Below are 22412 nucleotides of genomic sequence, written 5' to 3'. Positions count from 1 at the left end.
GTAATCTCTTGGGAAAGCTGCATTCTTCTTCCTGCAGACATCTCCCACCATCTGCGTTCACGCCTTTCCATTTCTTCCTCCATCACCCTCACCTTCTGCTTTTAAAAAGAATTCAGGTTTGGTAAATTGTGAGGCAGCAATACTGTCAAAATAAGCAGGTAATCAGTGTGATGGGTTGGCCTCTGATGGGCCACTGCTGGATGTAAAAAGAAATTGCATGCAGTGCCAGCATGTACTTCTCAGCATACCTGCAGTGGCATAAGCTACAATTGTTTCAAGGCAGTTTTTCTGCTTTCTGCAGTATGAAGTATTGCCCTGTTCAGTGGAAATCAAATAGCTTGCTTACTTAACAGGCTTTTTTTTTTTTTTTTTTTTTTTTTTTTTTTTTTTTTTTTTTAAGCAGTATTTGATTAATTGAAGAGTTGGGGTTTTTACTTTCTGGTTATGTTGTGAACTCTTTGATTTTAGTCATTTTGATTTTTTTGGAAGAGTTAAAATTAAGGCATTCTTCTTTCCAGTTTCTCTGCAACTGTACCAAATGCTAAGAGTGAAGTGTTACACAGTAGGCATGCTCCTAGTGCAGACACCAGGTTTAAATTCTTATTGTGGTGAATTCTCTGTATGTGTCTGTTCTCAGGTGGAGATAATGGTTGCGTTCAGAGTATGTGTTTGGCCACCAGGGGGTGTGAGACAGGGTGTAACAGAGCAGTAATGGATAAATCCTCTCCTGTTCCATTATTTTTCTTATACTACGTTTTTGGTTTTCCTATGATTTCCCTCCCTCAACAACTTGCATATCTTTTACAGTGAAATTTTTTTATTCTCAGTGCTTAAAAACAGCAACATTTGTAAAATAAATGTCAAAATACAGTGTGGCCCAAATCTAAGGTGAGTTTGGTAGCTAGAAAGGCTAAATAAAAATACAATTCTTCAATTTACCTAAAGTCTAAATTCTTCTGCTTCCGAGATCCTGATAAAAAATATAATAACATGAAAGGAGGTAGTATCAGATAATTGTAATATTGATGAAAGGTTGATCAGATTAATACAGTTTTGTACAATTTCTTATTAATGAGATTGATTCTACCTGGTTCTTTCTCTGGAGGCTGAAGCAGGGTCTCCAAACAAGACAGAGAACGTTACTTACAGAAACATTAAACTGCATCTGATTTGAGAGTTCAGAAACTACACACTGAGTTTTGCTCTCAGGAGAGGACTGTGTTCAAAACAGAATTTAAGCGTATCCCTAAACCCATTCCTGTCAGTGGTACTCAGAAATGTTAAGAGCTTTTGTGAAATGAAATAGCCTCATGAGTTTTCTTCTTTAATTTAAAAAAAAAAAAAAAAAAAGTACAGTTTTAAACTGAATTCATTTGTTTGACAGGAATAACATGCCTGACCTCAATAAACTGAGAGCAAAGATGATAAAGAAGAAAGGATCGCGAGCGTATGCTTGTCAGTGCAGCTGGAGATCCATCAGTGAATTAACTGACCTCCAGGCAGACCAGCAGCTTCGGTGGGTTTGTGGTAAACATGCAGAATGAAGTCCTCCTGTGTGTGGTACCTGCAGTTTTCTGGCAACAGAGAGAAACCTGAATATTTCTATTTAGAAATAGATCATAACACTCAGAGTTTTATCCAAAAACTCTTCTTTTCACTTTGTATTGCAAGCAGTATGGGGAGTTGAATTATTAGGAGAAACAATTTGTAGGTTTTGTGGAGACTAAATAATGCTAAGGCTCATATTCAGCAGTGTAAGAGAAAGGAAGAGGAAAAGGACAGATTTAGACACAGATAAAGCACCTTAAGCATGTTCCTTCTATCTAGCACAGAGCCTTTTTTCCCTTGGCTGCAAAATGTTGGACTCAGAGAAAACAGTGGGCTGAGATGCAGCCATGACACACAAGTGTATAAATTTCTACACAGAAATTAATACTGTTTTGCTTTGCTCATAGCTGCTAATGAGCAAGTGGTTGTAGATCTCTTAAAAGTATACTGCAAGATCAACTCTCACCTCTAAGGTTTCAGTGCACCCCCAACACTTTATTTGAGCTGACAGTAGCCAAAATCTGCAGGTGTTGGAAATTTCTTTCCAATTCAATTTCCAATACTGCTTTCTTCAAAGCACTTTCTGCTGACTCAGGACTTTTACCACAGGGAATTTCTTCGACTTCCCTTCAGCCTTCGTTGCAAGAGATGAACAGGTTATTGTACAACTATTAAACATGCAATTTAAAAGATGTTTTGAAGACTGCATGACTTCTGTGGATACTTTCAAGGGAAAAAAAGGATCAGTCTGTAAGGAGTGAGAAAGCAGTATATCCCCACTGACTTTCACATTTGGATTTTTTTCAGCTTCTGTAGCTTTCACTTCAGCCTCACGTCCAAATGTTATTCAGAAAGTGTAACTGCCCTGTTACAACACACTCCCTTCCCCCAGCAACATCATAACACTACTTCCAGTATTATGTTACTTGGGGAATTGTCTTGATTGTAGCTAGTGTCACTGTAGTTTATGAACTCCTGCTTTTCACTATGTATAAATAACACAGGGATGGATTTGGGTTTCAGGGGAGAAGAAGGAAGGTCAGGATTATCTTGGCAGTCATGTTATTGAAAGGTCCCATAATGGGAAGTCTGTTAGTATTTCTGCTATGCAGTGTGTAATATTCAAATACCTGAAAGGTGCTTACAGAGAGAGCAGAGCTGGTCTCTTCTCACTCGTGACAGGTGACAGGATGAGGGGAAATGGCCTCAGGTTGTGCCAGGGGAGGTTTAGGTTGGATATCAGGAAACACTTCTTTACAGAAGGGTTGTTAAGCCCTGCAATAGGCTCCCCAGGGAGGTGGTTGAGTCACCATCCCTGGATGTGTTTCAGATCCATTTGGTTGTGGTGCTCAGGATCATGATTTAGCAGAAGGTTGTTAATTAGGGTAGTATGGTCAGGTCGTGGTTGTACCATGATCTTTAAGGTCTTTTCCAACCTGAGCTGTTCTATGATTCTGTATTCTACATATAAATTCAAAATTACTTTCTTTCTGCAAATTCTAAGCCTACTGATCTATTTCTGTTTTTGTGTCATTTTGCTCATTGCTGTAATTTGTACATGATCGATCTGTTGTTCTTCTGAGCTTTTTTAGAACAATTACATGATCTTTCTTAGAAAAGTCACCTCTTGACTTTGTAGCTTTTTCTGTACCCTTCTGAAAGAGCAGATTTTGCTTGTGACCAGAGACATAATGCATTCTGCTTCCTGCTCACCTTCTGCTTCTATGAGCGTTTTTTAAAGCTTTTAGAGGACTTGTAGTGTGCCTGAGAGACCTAGCAGTGCTTACATGCACAGTGCTTTGGTGCTGTAGAGTGCATGTGCATGTTGCAGTGGCACACGCAGCCTTGCTAGTAGGCTCAGAGGTGAATTGGCTTTGGAGAGATACTTCAGTCTCCCTTGGCATAGGGATGTATGCAAACTTTGAGGCCAGGTATTATTTTCAACACAATTGCTGTTTCAGACAGCAGTTCCAACAGTGACAAGTCTAAAACAACAGGTTCAGGAGACACATAAACAGGAGACCAGCTGATTAATACTGGAAGAGGTCAGCTGACCTTTCTCTCTTCAGTGAAGAGATAGTCCTTATGTGGACTGTAAGAGGTGAGTGTTCGTCTGTTTTGTTCACATGGGTCGAAGCTGCTTCCATTCCTGGAGAACACTAGTTAGAACCAGGTAATGGTGAGAGAACAGCTCCGTTATAATGCCTAATTTATTAACAAGCAAAGAGAAGAAGGAATTTTGTTCTTCTTGAAGGCACTTCAAAGAGTGCTGAGTTGTCTTGGCTTGCCTGTTTCAAGGCCATTTGAGACTGATGACCAGGTAGCCCCATGGGATGCTGCTTTGATCAGGGCTTCCAGGTGCCATAATGTAGAAAACACTGTGAGCAGGAAACAGGCCAAGTCCTAACACCTGTCTCAGTTGGTGAGACCAAGTCTCATGTGACTTAAGAAAAGAAGCGTGTCTCCTGCACCCTGTTTTAAACAAGTTGTCACCCTCTCTAGAACTACCAAGTGTGGAGCCTTGCTGGAACAAAGTTCAAGGCATCTGTCTTAGTGATTGTTATGACAAGAAGACGACCTGCAGCACCTGAAAAGGTGAGGCTAGGGAGGAATTGAGACATTGTAGACTAAAAGTGCAGAAGAAGTAAAAATTGCTGTGAATATTGATTGATACCATTACATCAGCAGTTTTCTTATGTCACCTCAGCCCTCAGTCTTCTATTAACCCAGACAGTTGTAGAAACAGTGTGCTCTCATACATGATTGTTATCAAATGATCTTGCCACTAACTCCATTAAGACCACACTCCAAGCCCTGAAAATGTTAAAAGATAATCTTTATTGGTAAGTGTGTACTGAAACCTGAGCATTCCTCTGAAATCACATTTATTCAAGTATATTTACTTGGTCCTGACCTTGGTCAGATAGATGGGGTATAGATGGCAGCACATTGCCCAAGTGAAATTACAGACACATGCAGAAATAATGCTTATTGTAGTGTTCTCCATTACAGAATTCAATGTATTTCTAGATCTGAGAATAGTGTGTCATTAAATGTAATTATTTTGCTGGAAAGAGGACTGGTATTAAGCATTTCAGTTCCCTACCTTCAGTGTTAGGTGTTACAAACCTCTTCAAATGAAAAGAATGTAAAAGGATGTAACGTTGGAGCTTCTGTGCTTAAAAGTATTCTAAGATTGCACAAAGGTTCTCAAGATGTAGCCCAGAGTTTACATGATACTTCTGTGTCACTTCTCTGAGACAGCTGGGATTACAGGAAGAATTTTGTTTCAGAATGCCATTCAGCTGTGCTCAGACTGAAGTACTGGAGAACAGCTTTGCTGAGTATAAATGTGATCATTATTTTCCTTTAATTTTTGCTTTGGAAGAAATAATACCATTTCTGTTTGGGAAGTAGGCAAGGTGATAACAAGACTTTCATTTGGCTTGGGTGATGTACTTGGAAATTTTCTAGCCTGCAGCATTAGTCCATATCAGATTCCTCAACAAAACAAGCAATAGGTATAAAAAAATGAGAATCCATGCGAAAGTGCAGTTGGAAATGTAGTTGGTGGTTTAATGTCATAGCAACTTCTTAAAATCTATGTTCATGCAGTACTTATAAAGAGAAATAAAGTTCTGATGTACATAATATATTTTATTACAGCTTTACTTTATGACTTTTTTATTAAAGATATTGGCCTGCCATAGAATTTAACATACTAAAGCATAGTAGTGTTACATACAGCAGGGTCTGCGTTGTGTAAAATTGAATAAAGATTTCTTTTTTTCTGAGCAAGTATTTCAGTTTTTTACTTAAAGCATTCTGTAAATGTGAGGCACCAGAAGTTTCCACTTGTTAGAAGACCGCTCGCTTCTTTCTTTCCTGAGTGTGCAGCTGGCACAAGTGGCACTCACACAGTGCGCTGTTTTGGGAGATGCCAAAGCAAACTCATCCTACCAGGCTTTTTTTTTTTCACACTGGGCCCAACCATATGTGCACTGAGGAATGTCTTTGTAAAATGTAGATGTGTCAGTAAGATGAAGAAGTGGAACAAATCTGAATTGTGTGTCTTGAAAACTGTGACTCTAATACGTTGTTCCTGTCTAAGAGAAGACTTACGAAAATGATGGGGGACCATGTTTTCTCTGTTGAAAGGGTCATGAAATTCCACCAATAAAAAAGCGTTGCAAGGTCGTGAGAAAGAGCAAGTAGATGTTGTTTTCTCACCTCAGTGGGGATGAAGCAATTATGTGTGAAGTAAAAGTTTTATCATTCTCTATCAGACAGCACGTGGACAGTACATTAAATTGAAGTGAGTTCAAAAAGGCAGATGCATTTACCACGTTTCTTGAACATTTAGCTAGGATAAAAGTTGGAGGCAGTTGCTGTGGGAGGTGGCATATAGCTGAACTTACAGAGCAGGATGCTGGTACCTTCATGTGTCAGTGAAGGCAGGCTATCACTCGTTTCATAGCACTTAAAGGTGGGGTTATGGGTGAAGGGAGCACTCTGTTTGCAATCTCCTAGATGTTATGACAAAGTACCAGGAAGAACTTGCTCTGCCTACAGGTGTTGGAATAAAATCTTGTTTCTCCAGCATGAAGAAATTCTGCATGACACAAATTAGAGTAATTGACCTAAATCTTATTATCCATTTTGCACTTGAGTTCCAGGTATTGGTGCCATTGGGGCAACAATTATTTCACATTCTGAATAGGCAGTGTGGATGTGGTAAGAACTCACAGGAAGCACTGTCTCACAAATACCCCCAACTTACCTTACTCATGCTTTGCAGTGTCACAGTGTGTGGTTAGAGGGTAGTTCCTATGCTATACCCTATACCCTAGAGGGTAGTTCCTATGCGTGTTCAATTCACTTTGACAGCTTTAATTCTGCTGTTTTAGACATACTTTAAAAGTCTTTGGGAGTAAGATGTGATTACACCATGTCGTCTGTAGAGGGCAGAGCAACACCGCTGAGTGTTGCAGTCCAGGCTTCTGCTTCACTGTACAACCACAGCCTTTTTTTCTAGAGTAATCAAGGTTTGCCTATTTTTGTATTTGTCTCCCATTGGTATAATTATAGATGGGGCAGCCAGATCTGTGGCAACCCCACTTGATTTTTGCATGACTTCATCCAAACTACTCAAGTGGTCCTTGACCTGTACTGAAGCTGATTATCTTTTAGCCCTCAGCTAAAGAATCATAGTAAAAATATGTGTGCATATACATAAACATACACACATACATACATACACACACATGTGTATGTATCTTCTAGCAACATCAGAGGAAGAACTGAGTCTCCTTTGGGATTTACTTTTCACCCTGCCCCAATTAATTTCCTCTGAAAATGCTGTTAAGCAATTTTGGCAAGCAGAGGTTGTGTAATTCAGAATCTCATGATGTCCAGTACAAAGTTGATATAGTTTATATACTCTGGGCAGCCAGGTCTGGTGGTTGGCAACCCTGCTCATGGCAGGGAGGTTGAGACTAGATGATCTTTGAGGTCCTTTTCAAGCTAGGCCGTTCCTTGATTCTATGAAAGCACACTGCCCAAGGTGTGACAAGATGGCAAAACTTACAAAGAAACTGGCATAAGATCAAGGTTCTAGAAATGCCAAAATATTGTTTCTGTCTATGAAGAAAAGCAATATGGAAGATGGGAGCTGCTCCATAGCGTTTGACTGCTGGCAGTGAGAATCTTCCAAGGACCTGTACCTTGCAGTACATCAGCCGTTAGCCATGGTTAAGGTTTTGGTGAACAGCAAGATATAAAATGTTGTGTCCACTTGAACTCTCTTCAGGTCCTTCAGTAAACCAGCAGGTGGAAGTTAAGTACTAAACACAGTCTCTATTAACCTGTGAGGTTGTGCTTCTTTCTGTAGTTTCAAGGCTAACTTCTGCACGCAAAGCGATAACGTGCCTTTAACCAGGAGCACAGATATATCTCAGCCATAAAATCAAAAGTTGCTTATTTTGCTGGTGAAGAGTATCATCTGAATTTAGCCTAGTTACACCATAGATGAGTAATCTCAGTAGCTTTTTTTCCTTATTTATTTCCCTTTAATTGGAGAAACAGTTGGCAAGAAGTTTTACTAGGGAACAGAACAGCAAGCAAGGCCAAGTAGTATCCTGCAGAAAACTGATGTAAAAAGGCTTTGTGGATACATTTTTCAGGCGATAAATAAACCTTATCTTTGCTTTGGATTTTGTTTGTTTAGTTCTGAAGTAATGCAGACACACCTAAATAACAGAGATAAAAGCAGCGTGCTGTAGGGGGAAGTTCAGATGTCCTCAAAACATTTATCAAAAGGAAGGACAAAAGGACTACCACAGGAGGTGTCCCCTCTAGGAGATTTTTAGGATGACTGCAATCTCATAGGTCTGGCCCAGAAGACGGGGCTGGATCTGCCCCACATTGCTGCCCCCCAGTCACTTCCACGCTGGGCCCCTGAGCTGCACAGTGAAGTGATGTGCAGAAGAAAGGAGCTGCACCTCCAGAGGGTACCGTTGTGTTTCACAAAGATGTCCACAAGGAGAAGTGAGCTGAATGCAACTCATTTGGGTTGGGGTTTTTCCTCTAATATTTGTGCTATGGGCTTCTTGCAGTACTTTTCAAGCTGTTTCCAGGTGATAGACTTCAGATACATTCATTCAGGTGAAAAGCCTCTAAGCCAGTGGTTTATAACTGTTACTCAAATACAAGAATATCGTTAAAGTTTTTCATGAGCATTTAATGAAACTGAAACGCTTACAGCCTTGGAGCTTACACTGAAGAACTGGGAGAAAGAAGAGATGTTTTCATACTGGACAAACAGACACGATATTTCAGCCTCAGGTACCCTAAATACATCTATTTTAAAATGTGATTGTCAGTCTCTAATTGAAGGGGAGCAGTATGGCCTTACTATAAGATAATGCAATGCTTGTGATAGCAAATAGAGTGTATGTTTTTCAGCTAATGCAGAGAAGCATTGGGATAGTCAGCAATCTGTGCTTGGAAGACTGTGTCCTGCCTGCACTGATGTAAACAGCGTTGACAGGAAGGGGGGAAGCAGCTACCCCAGACAGGAAGATTGAATTTAGTATCCAGCTCCTTATCTTGGCAGAGCGGGCTGCTCAGGATGCCGGTAAGGAGCGTACAGATTGCTCCAGCAGACTGCTGCCTGTCCCTTCCTGGGAAGACCTTCATGTCAATGTAATCAGGGTATGATCTCAAGCATGCAGAAGGCTTTAGGAAGAGATTATATCTGGAGGCTGGTTATCCAAAATAATGCTTACTGTGGTATAGTTCAATCTCATTCCGTCCCTGCTACTGACCCTTGCAGGAAGAGATTGACTTGCGTGGTGAAGAAGGAGGGTATGTGGCTTTTAACAGGAAAAGCTTTTATCATACTAAGTGTTACCATTAGTCTTATTGCCTCTAAAGAAATCAGAGACTTTCCTGAATCCTAATGCACAACACAGTATCTAGTTTAATTTTTGGATGAGGGGTTTGGTAAGAGCTAATGCAGACCAGCTCCAGCCCTTCAGAGGTATAAGCAGCATTGCTACAGCATTGTTTTATGTGCTTTGAATCAGGAAGGCACCTGGTTCACAAGTGAAGGATGAATGGCCTCAAAACTCTCTTTATAGTTGCTCAATAACATTTGACATGAGTTTCTTTCTTATTTCTGCGTGTATCTTGGGAAATCCATCTGCCCTGAACCTACAGCAAAGCAAGGCACCATTCAGTCAATGCTCTGGTGGATGAAATGAAGAGTTCAACACAAAATCGTAACATCCTCAGCACTGACTTTTCTATGAATGATGATTTCTGTTCCTCCCTTCTTCCCCCAAGTATGCACCAAAGTCGTTTCAGATTTTTCTAAAAACTTTATTCAAGCTAAAATTGAGACCTGGAAACACTTCAAGGCAGTTTTTCAGCTGCATCTGCCCACATATGTCTGAAACACCTCTTTTCACATTTTTTTTTCCATGCTAGATATATATTTAGTTCGATTCTGGTGAGGAAGGCTGGAAACAATCAAACTATGAAAAATGAGAGTGGTATAAAAGAGTCTACCAATGCTTGTGAGGAGCAGTGACATATATCTGTCTTGGGGAATCATGAAGAGAACGTTCTGGAACTGAATTACTAAGGCAACTTAAGCCAAGGAGAAACCAGGTCCATCTGCTCAGCACACAGTGGGTTGGGCACATCTCCTGCTGTGCCTGGGATCGCTGCTGACACAGCTGGCAGCAGCCAGCACCCAGTGCCCAGCCAGGTGCTTCACACACAGCTGCTGGGGTAAGCGAAAATCCTTCGTCTCTCTGTTTTTGCAAAATAGTTCCTTTTCCCCTGCAGTACTTTGGAAATGGCTCCCGAAGCCTGAAGAGCATTAGTTCTTTATAAAGGATGTGTTTGTAAAGCGGATCATTTCCAGATGTCCAATGGTTTTGCAGACCTTGCAATAACAATTCGCTACTGAGTTCTCAGCCAGCTCTGGGCATTTGGTTACCTGGAGTATTTCTAGCGTCCATCACAAGGCAAAGGACACCTTTAAGCAGGGAAAAAGCAAACAGCCTAACAGCACCCTACAGTACCAGCACCTCATCAGGTCCGCCCCAGCACATTCTCACTTCATTGTCCCATACCTGACAGGCCATAAAAGAGCAAAACAGCCACTTTCCTTTTCTGTCTGATGCTGCAAGTTACTCACATTTCCTGTCCTGCTATTTCAAGGACTAAGGTCTCAAAATGGGAGCCCATAGACTTGTCTGAAATGACATATTGTCCTCTTTTCCTACAGCCATGTCCAAGTGAACTGTATCAACACTGCCTGAGAGGCATCACCAGAGTCGGGGCACACTATGCTGAGCCCATACAGGTGCCACCAGTTGTGCAGGGGCTCTGGTGGCTGCTGCATGCCATCGGTGGCCAAGGAAAGACAGTGAGGATTCCTCTGCCTGGAGAAGCACAAGGGACATCCCTCTCTCATGCTACCCAGTGGCTTGGGCTGTATTTTAGCCCAGGGAGGATAGACATGGGAGAAGAGGACAGGAACTCAACACTTTTGACAGTCTTCCCTTAACTTAACACATTTACACTTAAACCATTTTAACCATTGCTTCCCCTGTGCCCTACCCTGCTGCACTGACCAGCTCTGGCCTGGGAGGTCACACAGCACACCTGAGAGGCCGAGAAGTGGAGCTAATAAAAGTAGATCTGTTGTCAGCAGCCTTGCATTTGCTTTGCAGGTGTATGTGCATCTGGAAGAAAAACTAGTGCTTGCAGATAGAAAGCAAGATCTGTAAGCAAGGCCATAAGCTGAGCAGCAGCTGACTTCGGCTTTCAAAACCCAGAGGCAAATTCTTACCGAAATGCAAAGTGTGTTTGTAGGGAAATCTTCTCACTCCAACATAGTCTGACTCAGCACTGGCACGTAGATTACAGCTCATTAACACACTCATGTGCAGATATCCTCATTGAGCTCCTGCCACTGGGTTACATGCAGGAGTGTGTGAAGGGTTGCATCCCTGCTATGCTCCGGGCAGGATCCCACTAGCTGCCAGCATTGCTTATGCTTCCATATACAGTGCCTGGGCACAAAGGCAAAGCCAAGGGCTCCAGCAGAGCTTGTATTTTTGTAAAAGTTTGGGAAATTTCGGACATTTGCATTGCTTGGAGCATCTGAAAGAAAGATGAGCCCTGTGTAAAGCATCATATCTTTAAAAACCCCACACATCACAGCCCTAGTGAAGAAAGCACAAAAAGTAAAGCAACTTAGAAGTACAAGAGCTACAGCCACAGACTTAAAAGTGTAAATAAAATGAGGCCACGGCCCACAGATTTCTACTTCTTATAACCTTGAGAAATTATCTCCACTTGATTTGTAAATTGAATCAATATGACAGTGTTTCATAGGGAAACAGGGACAGGGAACGTAGCGGTTTCATGAGCAGCTGATGCTAAAATAAGGTCCACAGGCACCGAAATGTCTCTGCACTACGCAGTCTGAAGTGTGGTTATGCAACGGGGATAAGCACAGCATTTCTTTGGAGCATTAACCTGAATTAAAGGATGAAACTGTTGTGCAGGGATCAAGCCCCCCCCGGTCACCACTGAGGGCTCCATCAGTGCTGGTCAGTGCTGCTGCTCAGTAACGGTAAGAAGAGAACAAAAACATGGTAAATCACACAGCTGGGCCCCTGCAAGGGGGTTCTCTTCCCCACAGCGTCCCACTTTATGTCTGGGAAGTGGCACTGCTACCATCAGTGTGCTATCTCTGACAAGTGCTGGGTAGGCTTATGCAAAGGACGCTCAGCTGGGTGGTGCCACTTGGCACTAAAGGGAAGAGAAGTCCCTGGGTGTCATCATTAAATGTCTTAGAATTTGAAACTATGGGAGAATGAAAGTCAGAGGCCACAAGATGAAGATTTTAAGGCTCTTAAATGTTTGTTCCCTATTTCCTTTCTACAAGTAACCATGGGCATTCCTGGCTCCCTGTGATGCTGACAGTGATGCAGCTCGATGCTTTGGGTGATGTTCATGTTTGTAACTCACTAATGGGATGAACAGAGCTGCAGACACGCACACAAAAGCAGCACTGCCGATGACTTCATGGGGCTTCTGCTCTCAAAGTCAGCTCTCCCTTACAGCAGAACACGTCCCTAGCCAAGTGGTGTTAGCCTCTAATTGCATGCCAACAGTCCTCTTTTGCCACTTATTAAAGGCAAACCGAAGGCAGTTGGCTGATGTATTTCCCTATACTGAATTTGTGTCTGAGCTCTGCAGCATCCTGTAACTAGGCATGGCTGCTGGCTCTAGGACAGCTTCCCAGTAGGACCAGTTTGGTGTTTTGCTGTTACGTCAAACCGGCTGAGGTGGTTTTGTATCATTCCTTTATCTCTGTCCAGGCCTATGAAGCCAGAAATAAGAACAGTCCTCCTGATACTCTCCTAGGGAAACCAGTTTAAAAATCATACCGTAGGAGCTTATCTAACTACAGATTACATCAGTTCAACAGAGCCAATTAAATTCATTTAAGCATTCACAAAACACTGTGTGCGTACTCTCGCTTGCACTTCAAACAGGCTTATTGCATACCTGCTTTTATCATCACTTGCTCAGTGACTTTTGGTGTGTGCTTCCTACACCTGCAGGTAGGTCACAAAAAATGTTTAAGGGATTTGTCACCTCTGAGGAGAACATCGTGTCTCCATTTCTAGTTAGAAAATTTTACATGCCAGACCCACTCTAGGGTGAAATCTAGGGTGGTGACATGCTATGGGAAAGAGGAAGGCTGGGACTTTGTCCCTTTTCATTTTTAACTCAGAGAGCATTGAAGCACTGACACAAGTTGCCCAGAGCAGCTATGGTGCCCCCTCCCTGGAGCAGTTCAAGGCCAGGTTGGATAGAGCCCTGGGCAGCCTGAGCTGGTGGGGGGCAGCCCTGCCCATGGCAGGGGGTCAGAGCTAGGCAGGCTTTCAGATGCCTTCTAAGCCAAACCACTCTGTGATTCTATGACTTCATGATTTTCTTAAACCACATTTTCAAAATTATAGCAACACTGCACACATAGTTGGCTGCCAGGTTGGCAGAACTATTGCAAACAAAGCTGCTCTCCTTAAAGTGCTTAACATTAGAAACAAATAAAGATACATTACAGTTATCATCTGTCCACTGAAATGGCCATTCTCTTACTGCACACTCACCTCTTCTCCAGTTTGACAAAGCCTTTTTAGGAACACTTTTTGTAGAGGCAGACATGCACAAAAAGGATCGAGTCATTGCCTTTAGTTCCTTGTAAATTCTTGGTGTTTAACTAACTGCTCAGCAACCATCACTCCTAGATTCATCAGTTATTGCTGATATTTAACGTAATTGTTAATATTTGACAATTGACATGTTAAATATTGATAAGGAATATAGGAAATAATAGAAGGAAAAATCTACCAAGGAGGAACTTTAGGAGGGTTGTGTATAGATGCCCTTGTGTATATATGTCCTTTAGCAAACTGTTATTTAGCTAGCACATAGAGACTGGGCAAGAAGCACAGCTATTTTTGCAGCTGTTTTACATCTATCTAAAGCATAGTGCAAGGGGACCACCTCTCTAATTGCAAACATCAACATGCAGATGTTTCCTCTGGCCGGTGAAAGCAGCTGAACCTCACATGGGCTGGTGCTGTCAGAGCAGAGAGGCGTTAAGGCAGCTGGGAGACTGCTGGCTGACACAGAGCTGATGTTCTCAGAGCTCCATCACTGCCACCCCATGTCACCAACAGGCCTCACTGAGGGAAACGAGGGATGCTGTAGTGACAAGCAGTGACAAGGAGGAGCACAGGACACCATGAGCAGTAGAGAAGTGAGTAGGAGGCTGAAAGTAAGTCATAAAGTGAAAGACACAGCACAAGATGCCTTTGGCAAGAACAAAATAGGTCTCTCCAGATATGAGGCAGAGAGGGATGGGGCTGAAGACATTTGTGCAGAGGAAGCTACACAACCTACACAAGCAAGAGAAAATGTTCATTCTTTTGCTTTCCTTCCTTACTCAAGAAAACTTTTTGCATCTTTCAGTTGTAGCTTCTGAAGTTGCTGATGCACACCATGATAAAACCACATTGCTGGTGGGTGCAGAGGGAATGCATGAAGACTTGAGCTGTTGTTTTCTGGGTGAGGACATGGCCAATAAGAGGTCTTCCTCTGAGCCTGCAAGACAGCAATCTGAGAGCTATGCAGGGGCACATGTGGCATTTCATGTTGCTTATTTTGCCTATGTACTTTATGCAACATGGTACAGCTTGGCATTGGTGTGTTTTGCATGCATCTCAGGGTCTCTGGGAGCTAATATTACTTGGAAAAGGAGATATGCTGCATTTGGAGAGAAGTAAAACTCTCAGAAGTGCCTTTGATCAATAATCAAAGTGAGTATGGACCAAAGAGACCTGAAATCTCAAGTTTAGTATCATCCCACACGGCTGGCTCAATGGCCAGGCAATGATATTCAAAATGGCAGCAGTCTTCCTACTGAGAGCACAAGACCTTCCCTGGGGCCCAGCAGTGTCCCCTGCCTCCAGCTCCAGCAGGCCTGCATGGTGCCAATTAGTGCTAATTAGTGCTAACGTGTGCTTGCTCTCGCAGCTGTCCCCACCTGCCAGCTTGCAACAGGTTAAAATAAATGAATAGTATTTAAATGAAGAGAATGTTTGTGATTCCCAGCCAACTGCCCCAGAGCAGTTATGACCAGCAGGTTACCTGGCAGTGCTCCATCACGCTCCTTGTGATGCCTGTAAACAAATACCTGCGTGCAGCTGCTCTCCCCAGGCAGAAGCCATGAGCAGCTTCAGCGGGCACAGGCACTGGGCAGGAGTGAGGACAGGGTGAACATGAGGCCAACCTGCTGTGACTAGGCCCAACAGGGCTGGCTGGCTGTGACTCAGCCCCAAGCACCACAAGTAGGCTTTCTGGTTCTTCAGAGTGGGGCAAAACCCAGCCAGTGCTGCATCCCATGGACCAAACAGGGCCTGAGGCCTGGGGGGAACCCATGGGCCCTGCCCCACATCTGAGTACACATGCTCAGGGAGCCAGGTGATGACAGGACCTCACTGATGAACGTGTTGCTGTTCTAAATCTTGGCAGGCAGCTGTGCAATACAAGCCTCAGACCCTCAGAGGGATGCTGCAGGGCTGGTGTTTGGCCAGACACCAACTTGCCCCTGGAAATCCCAGTTGCCTACCAACATGGCTGAATCAGACCTGGGTGTTAGGAGCTTTGGTTTGATTCTCTGCGTGCTTCACTGCACCATCAGAAAACATGCCCTTATTATAAAGAAAAAGTAAAAGCAAACCACAAGCACGACTGCTATGCTTTAATGTGAGTGGAGGTTTTTATCACCCAGCAGTGAGAGCTCAGGTTGGGTCTCTGAAATGCAGATTAACCACACTTGGACATCCTCCCCCTTTCAGCTCCATCTAAGGCCCTGTTGTTTTGGTGAGCAGCAGTGCTGAGGAAGATCAGATCCCAGCACCTTTCTTTCAAGCTGACTGGAGAGGAAAGAGCTCCTCCAGGCTGGATGTTTGTCTTTTGATATGAGTGACACCAACAGTTGGTTTCACTCAATTGTTGTGACAGAAAGTTTTATGCCAGAACCAGCATGGCCAGAGCAGGACCAGTGGTGCCAGCAGGGACACACAGGACACAGCAGGGACACGGCAGGGACTGTATCAGCACTAGCACCAAGGGGAGCCCCTGAATTTACCTGCTGGCTCCTGGCAGCACAAATGATGCTCTCTTTGCCCCCATGTAACTGTAAGTACAGCTCTGTTTCAGGCACACAGCTCTTCCCCACTTACACTGGAGCAAGCAGGAGGCAAAAAAAAAAAAAAAAAAAAAAAAAAAAAAAAAAAAAAAAAATTCCTAGGCCTCTCCAAAGGCAGATTATGCCCCCTGAGCTGGTACAAAAGCTGCCCTTAAATTATTAAGCAAGAAAAGTGGCCTGCTTTGCTTAAAAGGTTTGTGCTTTCAGGCCATCGTGCCATTTACTGCAGAAGCCAAAGGAGAACAGTTGATGCAAGCGAGTGAGAGTATGGAGATGCACCCAGGACTGCAGGATCTGGCTGTGGAAAGAGCTTCGGAGTCCTCAGATACACTGTGCCAGGAGAGGCACCCAAGCTATCAAACAGAGGATGAAAAACAGGAGCACAACAATGCCTTTCTCAGAGCTTCCTTCTCTCAGCAATTCAAAGATAAGAAGTCAGCACTTCCAAAGAAAGAATTTACATATAATACATTCAGCCTCTTTATTTCACTTTCAGATTAGGAACCTTCAGGGTTCATGTTTTCAGTTTTCCTCCAAAAGACCTGCTGCATAATGAAACCTGATGTTTTGATGTTGCTCTGGGGAGGTGGAGCAATAGGAAAACAGCTGGTGCATCAGCAGCCAGCAGCATTGCTCCAGCAGCCCTCTGCACGGCCCTGGAGCTGAATCAACAAGAGAATGCTGCAGGGCTGCTGGAGCAAAGTCAGCATGCCCACTGCTCCGCTGGAAGGAAACTAGCAGCATCACCTGTCCACCTGCAGGAGCTGCTCTGTGGGTTGAAACGCCCTGTGCACTACTTACCAGTGCAAAGTGCACACTGTTTGGGTGACAGAGGCTCCACGTGATCATAGAATCATAGAATCATAAAATCATAGAATGGCCTGGGTTGAAAAGAACCACAGTGATCATCTAGTTTCAACCCCCAGCTACATGCAGGACTGTCAACCACTAGATGCCCAGACCCAGATCCAGCCTGGCCTTGAATGCCTCTAGGAACTGGGGCATCCACAACCTCCTTGGGCAGTCACCAGTCCAGTGCATCACCACCTTCTGTGTGAAAAACTTCCTCCTAATACCTAACTTAAATCTCCCCGTCTTAGTTTCCTCAATTTAAAACCATTCTCCCTTGTCCTATCGCTATCCACCCTCATAAACAGCCATTCCGCCTCCTGCTTATACACTCCCCTCAGGTACTGGAAGTCCACAATGAGGTCTCCCCAGAGCCTTCTCTTCTCCAAGCTTAACGAACCCAGTTATCTGAACCTTCCCTCACAGAAAGGTGCTCCAGCCCTCTGATCATCTTAGTACCCTTCCTCTGAACGTTCCAAGAGCTCCATGTCCTTTCTCTACTGGGAGCCCCAGGCCTGGATGCAGTACTGCAGATGGGTCCTCCCAAGAGCTGAGTAGAGCGGGACAATCACCTCCCTCTCCCTGCTGGCCACCCCTTTTCTAATGCAACCCAGAACACAGTTGGCCTTTCAGGCTACAAGTGCACACTGCTGGCTCGTGTCGAGCTTCTTGTCTACCAGGACCCCCAAGTCCTTCTCTGCAGGGCTGCTCTCAAGGAGATCTTCCCCAGTTTGTATAAATACCTGGGATTGCCGTGACCCAAGTGCAGCGCCTTGTAGCTGGCCTTGTTGAACCCCATTAGGTTTTCATGAGCCCACTTCTCTATCCTGTCCAGGTCCCTCTGGATGTCTTCCCTTCCTTCCAGTGTATCAACTGCACCACACAGCATGGTGTCATCTGCAAATTCTCTGAGGGTACACTCAGCGCAATTATCTATGTCATTGATGAAGATGATGAAGAGCACCGGTCCCAAGACTGACCCCTGAGGAACATCGCTTGTGACCAGCCTCCACCCAGGCACAGAACCATTGATCACAACCCTTTGGCCAAGGAAAAAGCATCGTGATCAGGGAGTCCCTACTACCAGGCTCCTCTGTCTCCTCACACCGTGCTCTGCTCAGGGTGCCTGCTCAGTTGGATCATGTTCCTCCTCCCTGATTGCCTCCCACGCCATGGCTCTTGATAACACAGCATGGTAAGTGTTCAGCTGCCTCACAGTGAGATTACAGATTTTTTTTCTTTCCCTTCTGAAAACAAAAATCCACACTTGCAGCCAGCAGGATTGCTCACTTTGCACCTCTCTCACATCATCAGATAATCGACTACAAATTCTGTGCTTTAAACAAAACAGGGGAGCCAGATACTTCACAGTGTGCCACAGTGACACTGGGCAAGGTGTTGGGTCTGTGCTGGAACCTGGTTCCCTTTCCACGATGGCTTTGGGCCCTGTGTTCCATGCCACACGCTTCTGTGCCAGCACATACTGCCCTTGCTCCAAAGAAGGCCGATGGTACCCTTGATTGTGTTAGGCAATATGTTGCCATCAGATCAAAGGAGGTAATCCCTCATCTCTGCTCAGCACTGGTGAGGCCACATCTGGAGTGCTGGGTCCAGTTCTGGGGCCCTTAGTACAAAAAAGACATGGACATACTGGCCACTAAAATGATGCTTTGTAGAACAGAAGCTGCACCTTGCATCCACTGCAGGAACAGCCCTGACCCCTCTTCTCCTCTCCACCACCACTGTTTTCCCTGTGGCTTCCTGCAGCTCCAGCGCAGGTGCTTACATGGAAGCAGGAAATTCCCATCTGTGATGTTACTTCATATTTTAAACAAAACACTGGTCCAGCTACCAGCAAAATGTGTCTGCAAGTCTGCTTTGGCATCTGTGTGTGTAAACAGAGCTCCAGTTGCTTAGCCACTGACGGCTGTGCTTTACCTGTCACACAGCGTTCTCCCCATCTCCCAGTGTTCACAAAATCCAGCTCTCAGCATCCAGAGCTGCAGCCCCTGACACTCATCGGCTCCAGGAAGTGCAGACAGCAGGAAGGAGCACACCAACCCTGCCCCGAAAGTGTTGTTCCTCTGTGACTCACTTTCCTTTTTCCTTGATCTGAGGTTTTTCCTTTGAAACCTATTGCAGGAGGCAGGTTCAGACATGTCATAGAGTGAAGCAATTGAGAAGCCCTTACTGGAGCAGGGATGCACAACAGTTTCTATAATAGCAAGGGTGTTGCCTTATGGAGCCATGGTTGTAACCATATGCTTTCTCTGCATGGTAAACACAGAATGATTTAACGCTGAAGCACACCATAGGACATTCCCAGAGTTACTGTCTGAAGTGCCCTGAACATTGAGGAAAGCATATGCAACACTGAGCAGGAGTCCTATCTTGCTACAGCACAGAGCATTGCCGGTGGCAGCTGTGCTGCTTTAGGAGTAGGTAGGCCTGTGGCTGGTGATGCCCAGTGCAGTGTGACTGCTGGAGTGAGAAACTACAGGTGTCAGCCCACAGCAAGAGGTTTAAAGCCTGGACAATAGGAAGGAGCACAGCAAAGCAACGTGCTGTGCTGGCATTCCAAACCTAGACAAATGTCAGCACTTATGCTAGGGAGCAGAAAATAAAGTATTGAGGTAGGATAGTTCTCCTCTGAAAGAACTACGTATGGGTGAAAATGGGGAACAGAAGAAAGGGATGACAGCAGCAGCAGAAAAACATCTTGTGTGAAACACCTGGATACAAATAAAATACCAACAACTCTTAGATGTTCTTCCATCTTCCTGCTTCAAGAAGAGGCTGGGAAACAAGGCTGAAATAAGGAATCAAGTTCCCCAAAAAATCCAGTACATATACATACACACAGCCCTGTAGTGGACAGGACAAGCAGCAGTGGTTTTAAACTAAAAAGAAAGGAGATTCAGATTGGATATAGGAGAACTCTTGTCACTGTGAGGGCAGTGAGGCTCTGGCATAGGTGGCCCAGAGAAGCTATGGATGCCCCATCCCTAGAGATGCTTAAGGTCAGGTTGGATGGGACCCTGGGCAGCCTGATCTGGAGGTGCCTATGGTGGAGGGGTTGGAACTGGGTGATCTCTTAGGTTCTTCCAAACCAAGCCATTCTGTGATTCTATGTAAATCCTGCATACCAACCTTCCCTTTACCCGGTGTAGGTTGCACTGCACACTGCAACAAATAGCATCCACCACCAAAACAGCAGGGACAGACACCTCAGACACCTCTGTCCACATGCACTCATGCTCGCACAAGCGGAAGGACGACTAAGGATGCTTTTAACACCTCCAAACAGCACAAGATCCAACACAGAAACTGCAGATAAAAGCCACAGACAGCAGCACTGGAGCCAGGAGCTCATAGCCAAGCCCCACCTGTCAGACCCAAACTAGGCGACACACACCAGGCGTGCTGACGCTTGCTGCCGCCAGCAGATTGCAACCTCTGTGCTTGCTTTGCTCAGGAATTTCCACATTCATTCAACCCTCCCCGCACCCTGAATAAGCATTCAGAGTAAGTGTAGCTCCATCCCCATTCCTGCTTATGGGATGCCACAGCTGACAGTACTGGGAGTTACCTCTCCCAACAGCTACACAAGAGGACTCTGCCATCAGTAGCCACTAAGGATTGCACTCTACCCTTGAGCAGGACTCTTCGTTTGTGTGTGCTGAGCAGCTTAGCAGTTAACTGCTTTTCATGGTATCATCCAGGTTGGAAAAGGCCTTCAAGATCACCAGTCCAACCACCAACTGGATCAACCAGTCCAACCACTGACCACACTGCTTAGTGCCATGTCTAAACCTTCCCAAGCAGCTGACCTGTAACACAAAATGATAAGCATCAGAAAGCAAGCACCTAGAAGGCAACTTCTCTCTGCTTCCAGAGAGCTCGTGCAGGAACTTAAACACCACAAAAAGCAAAGTTGAATCAGATTCAAAATGAGCTTGGGGGGCATTCCTCCTTGCATACATTACTCTCAATTCTGATGAACTAAATCAACATGTAGGATCACTACTCAAAAGACTGCGTTATGCATAACAAGGGTCAGGTCAGATGCACACCACGAGTAACACTACTACAGACTTAAATATATATATATATATATATTATAGTAACTTCAGAAAAAGAGCCAAGAGAAGACTAAGCTCCACAGCCTCTTCTCACCACAGCTGGTTTCTTTTCCTACTACAGCAAGCCCCACAGCACTTCGGATGCTCATGATGGACTGAAAGGCTTCCTGACTATGTTAATTTATTAATGCGTTCATTTTCTCAACATAGCCATTACCTCTGTTGCCTTCCTTCTTCCTCACATGCACACCTCGGAGCTCCCACGGCCCAGCCTAACTGCAGAGCTGCATTCACAGTGCCTGTGTCAGGCAGGAGAGGCGGGCTCAGCCCACAGTTGTTATCTTCATGATAGGACTGGTATGAAGCAAGCCAGGTGGATCAGGAAGGAAGTGGTTGCACATATCTCTGTATCTGTACACAAGGAAGCAGGTGCCCATCTCATGCTGGAAAGGGACTTCACAGAAGCCTGCACAGGACCGGGCTGGAGACACACCAAAGGAATTGACCAATACTCAGAACAAGCAGCTCCCCATCCCCAGCTGTTTTCTTGGAGATTGCTGTAACTTGGCGTAGAACACTTCCCAAAGGCTAATATTAGATACATTCATATCATTTCATCCAGTTACTCCCTGTATAACCAAGAATAATCTCTGCACTGATGAGGCCACACCTGGAGTGTCAAGTCCAGTTTTGGGGCCCCAGTACAAGAGAGAGACAGCAGACGGAGAGAGTCCAGCAAAGAGCCATGAAGATTCTGCAGGGCCTGGAGCCCCTCACCTGCAGGAAGAGAGCTGGGCCTGCTCAGCATGGAGACGAGGGGGCTCTGGGTCTACATAAACACCTGAACGGAAGATGTTAAGAAGACAGAGCCAGGCTCTATTCAGTGGTGCCCAATGCCAAGACAAGAGGCCGCGGGCACAGACTGGAGCACAGGGGCTCCCTCTGAGCAGCAGGCAGCACTGCTGTGCTGTGTGGTGCTGAAGCACCAGAGACCCTGAGGTCCCTGGGTCCTGGGCCCTGCTCCGGGTGTCCCTCCTCAGCCATCCTGGGGTTCTGTGGAAGTACAAAAATCCCAAAGCCTGCTTTCATCACATTCTCGGTTCTGTTGCTACCCTGTAATCTCTTAGGCTGCAGGAAGTTGACCTGAGACAGCTTCTTAAAGTACCGGGTACAAGTAACACTAAAAATCCTGCTCCTCGCATACCATCTCATTGTCAAACCAATCCCATCTCACTTTTCTTTGTTTTCATCCTAAATGTGCCAAAACATACATTCAGTGCAGTGTTCCAATTTTTACTCAGGTCACGAGTAGCGTTTTATGGATAATTAAAAAGCAGTTCAGAAAACACTTCTCTGGAGACTGAGATTCAGATTGCTTATTCCCAGGGCTGCTTTAGGACTCTTTCAGACCCATACAGGGTAACAGAGCCGTCTCACTGCACGGCAGGCCCATCTGTCACTGCACTGCGCTTCCCAGCAACCCCAAACTTCAGCACAACAAGGGAACAGAGCAGAGATTCTCCGCACCCGGCGCTGCCCAGAAGCACAGCAGTCAGCTCTGGCAAAGGCAGTCCTCAGGCACAAACAAGGATCTCACATTTCATCCAACACAAGGCAGTTCGTAG

The 22412-nt window shown here is 44.8% G+C and overlaps 1 protein-coding gene across 3 annotated transcripts in view; it reads left to right on the top strand.

The window, feature by feature from the left end:
• Window positions 1–22412, top strand: part of CFAP418 (cilia and flagella associated protein 418) — a 124354-nt gene that overhangs the window by 5236 nt on the left and 96706 nt on the right. Inside the window, exon 6 of one of the 3 annotated variants that reach the window (XR_008211083.1) lies at window positions 1385–2779. Coding sequence is in view for 1 of the 3 variants with exons in the window: in XM_052703320.1 (XP_052559280.1) it covers window positions 1385–1544 (160 nt within the window). In the remaining 2 variants the exon portion in view is untranslated. Of the gene's footprint in view, window positions 1–1384; window positions 5343–22412 lie in introns of those variants that run through there. The other 2 variants (XR_008211082.1, XM_052703320.1) reach the window with 2 other exon arrangements.

Source organism: Tympanuchus pallidicinctus, unplaced genomic scaffold (genome assembly GCF_026119805.1).
Source record: "Tympanuchus pallidicinctus isolate F22 unplaced genomic scaffold, pur_lepc_1.0 scaffold5, whole genome shotgun sequence".
Classification (NCBI taxonomy): Eukaryota; Metazoa; Chordata; class Aves; order Galliformes; family Phasianidae; genus Tympanuchus; species Tympanuchus pallidicinctus.
This window is presented reverse-complemented; position numbering and strand designations above follow the sequence as displayed.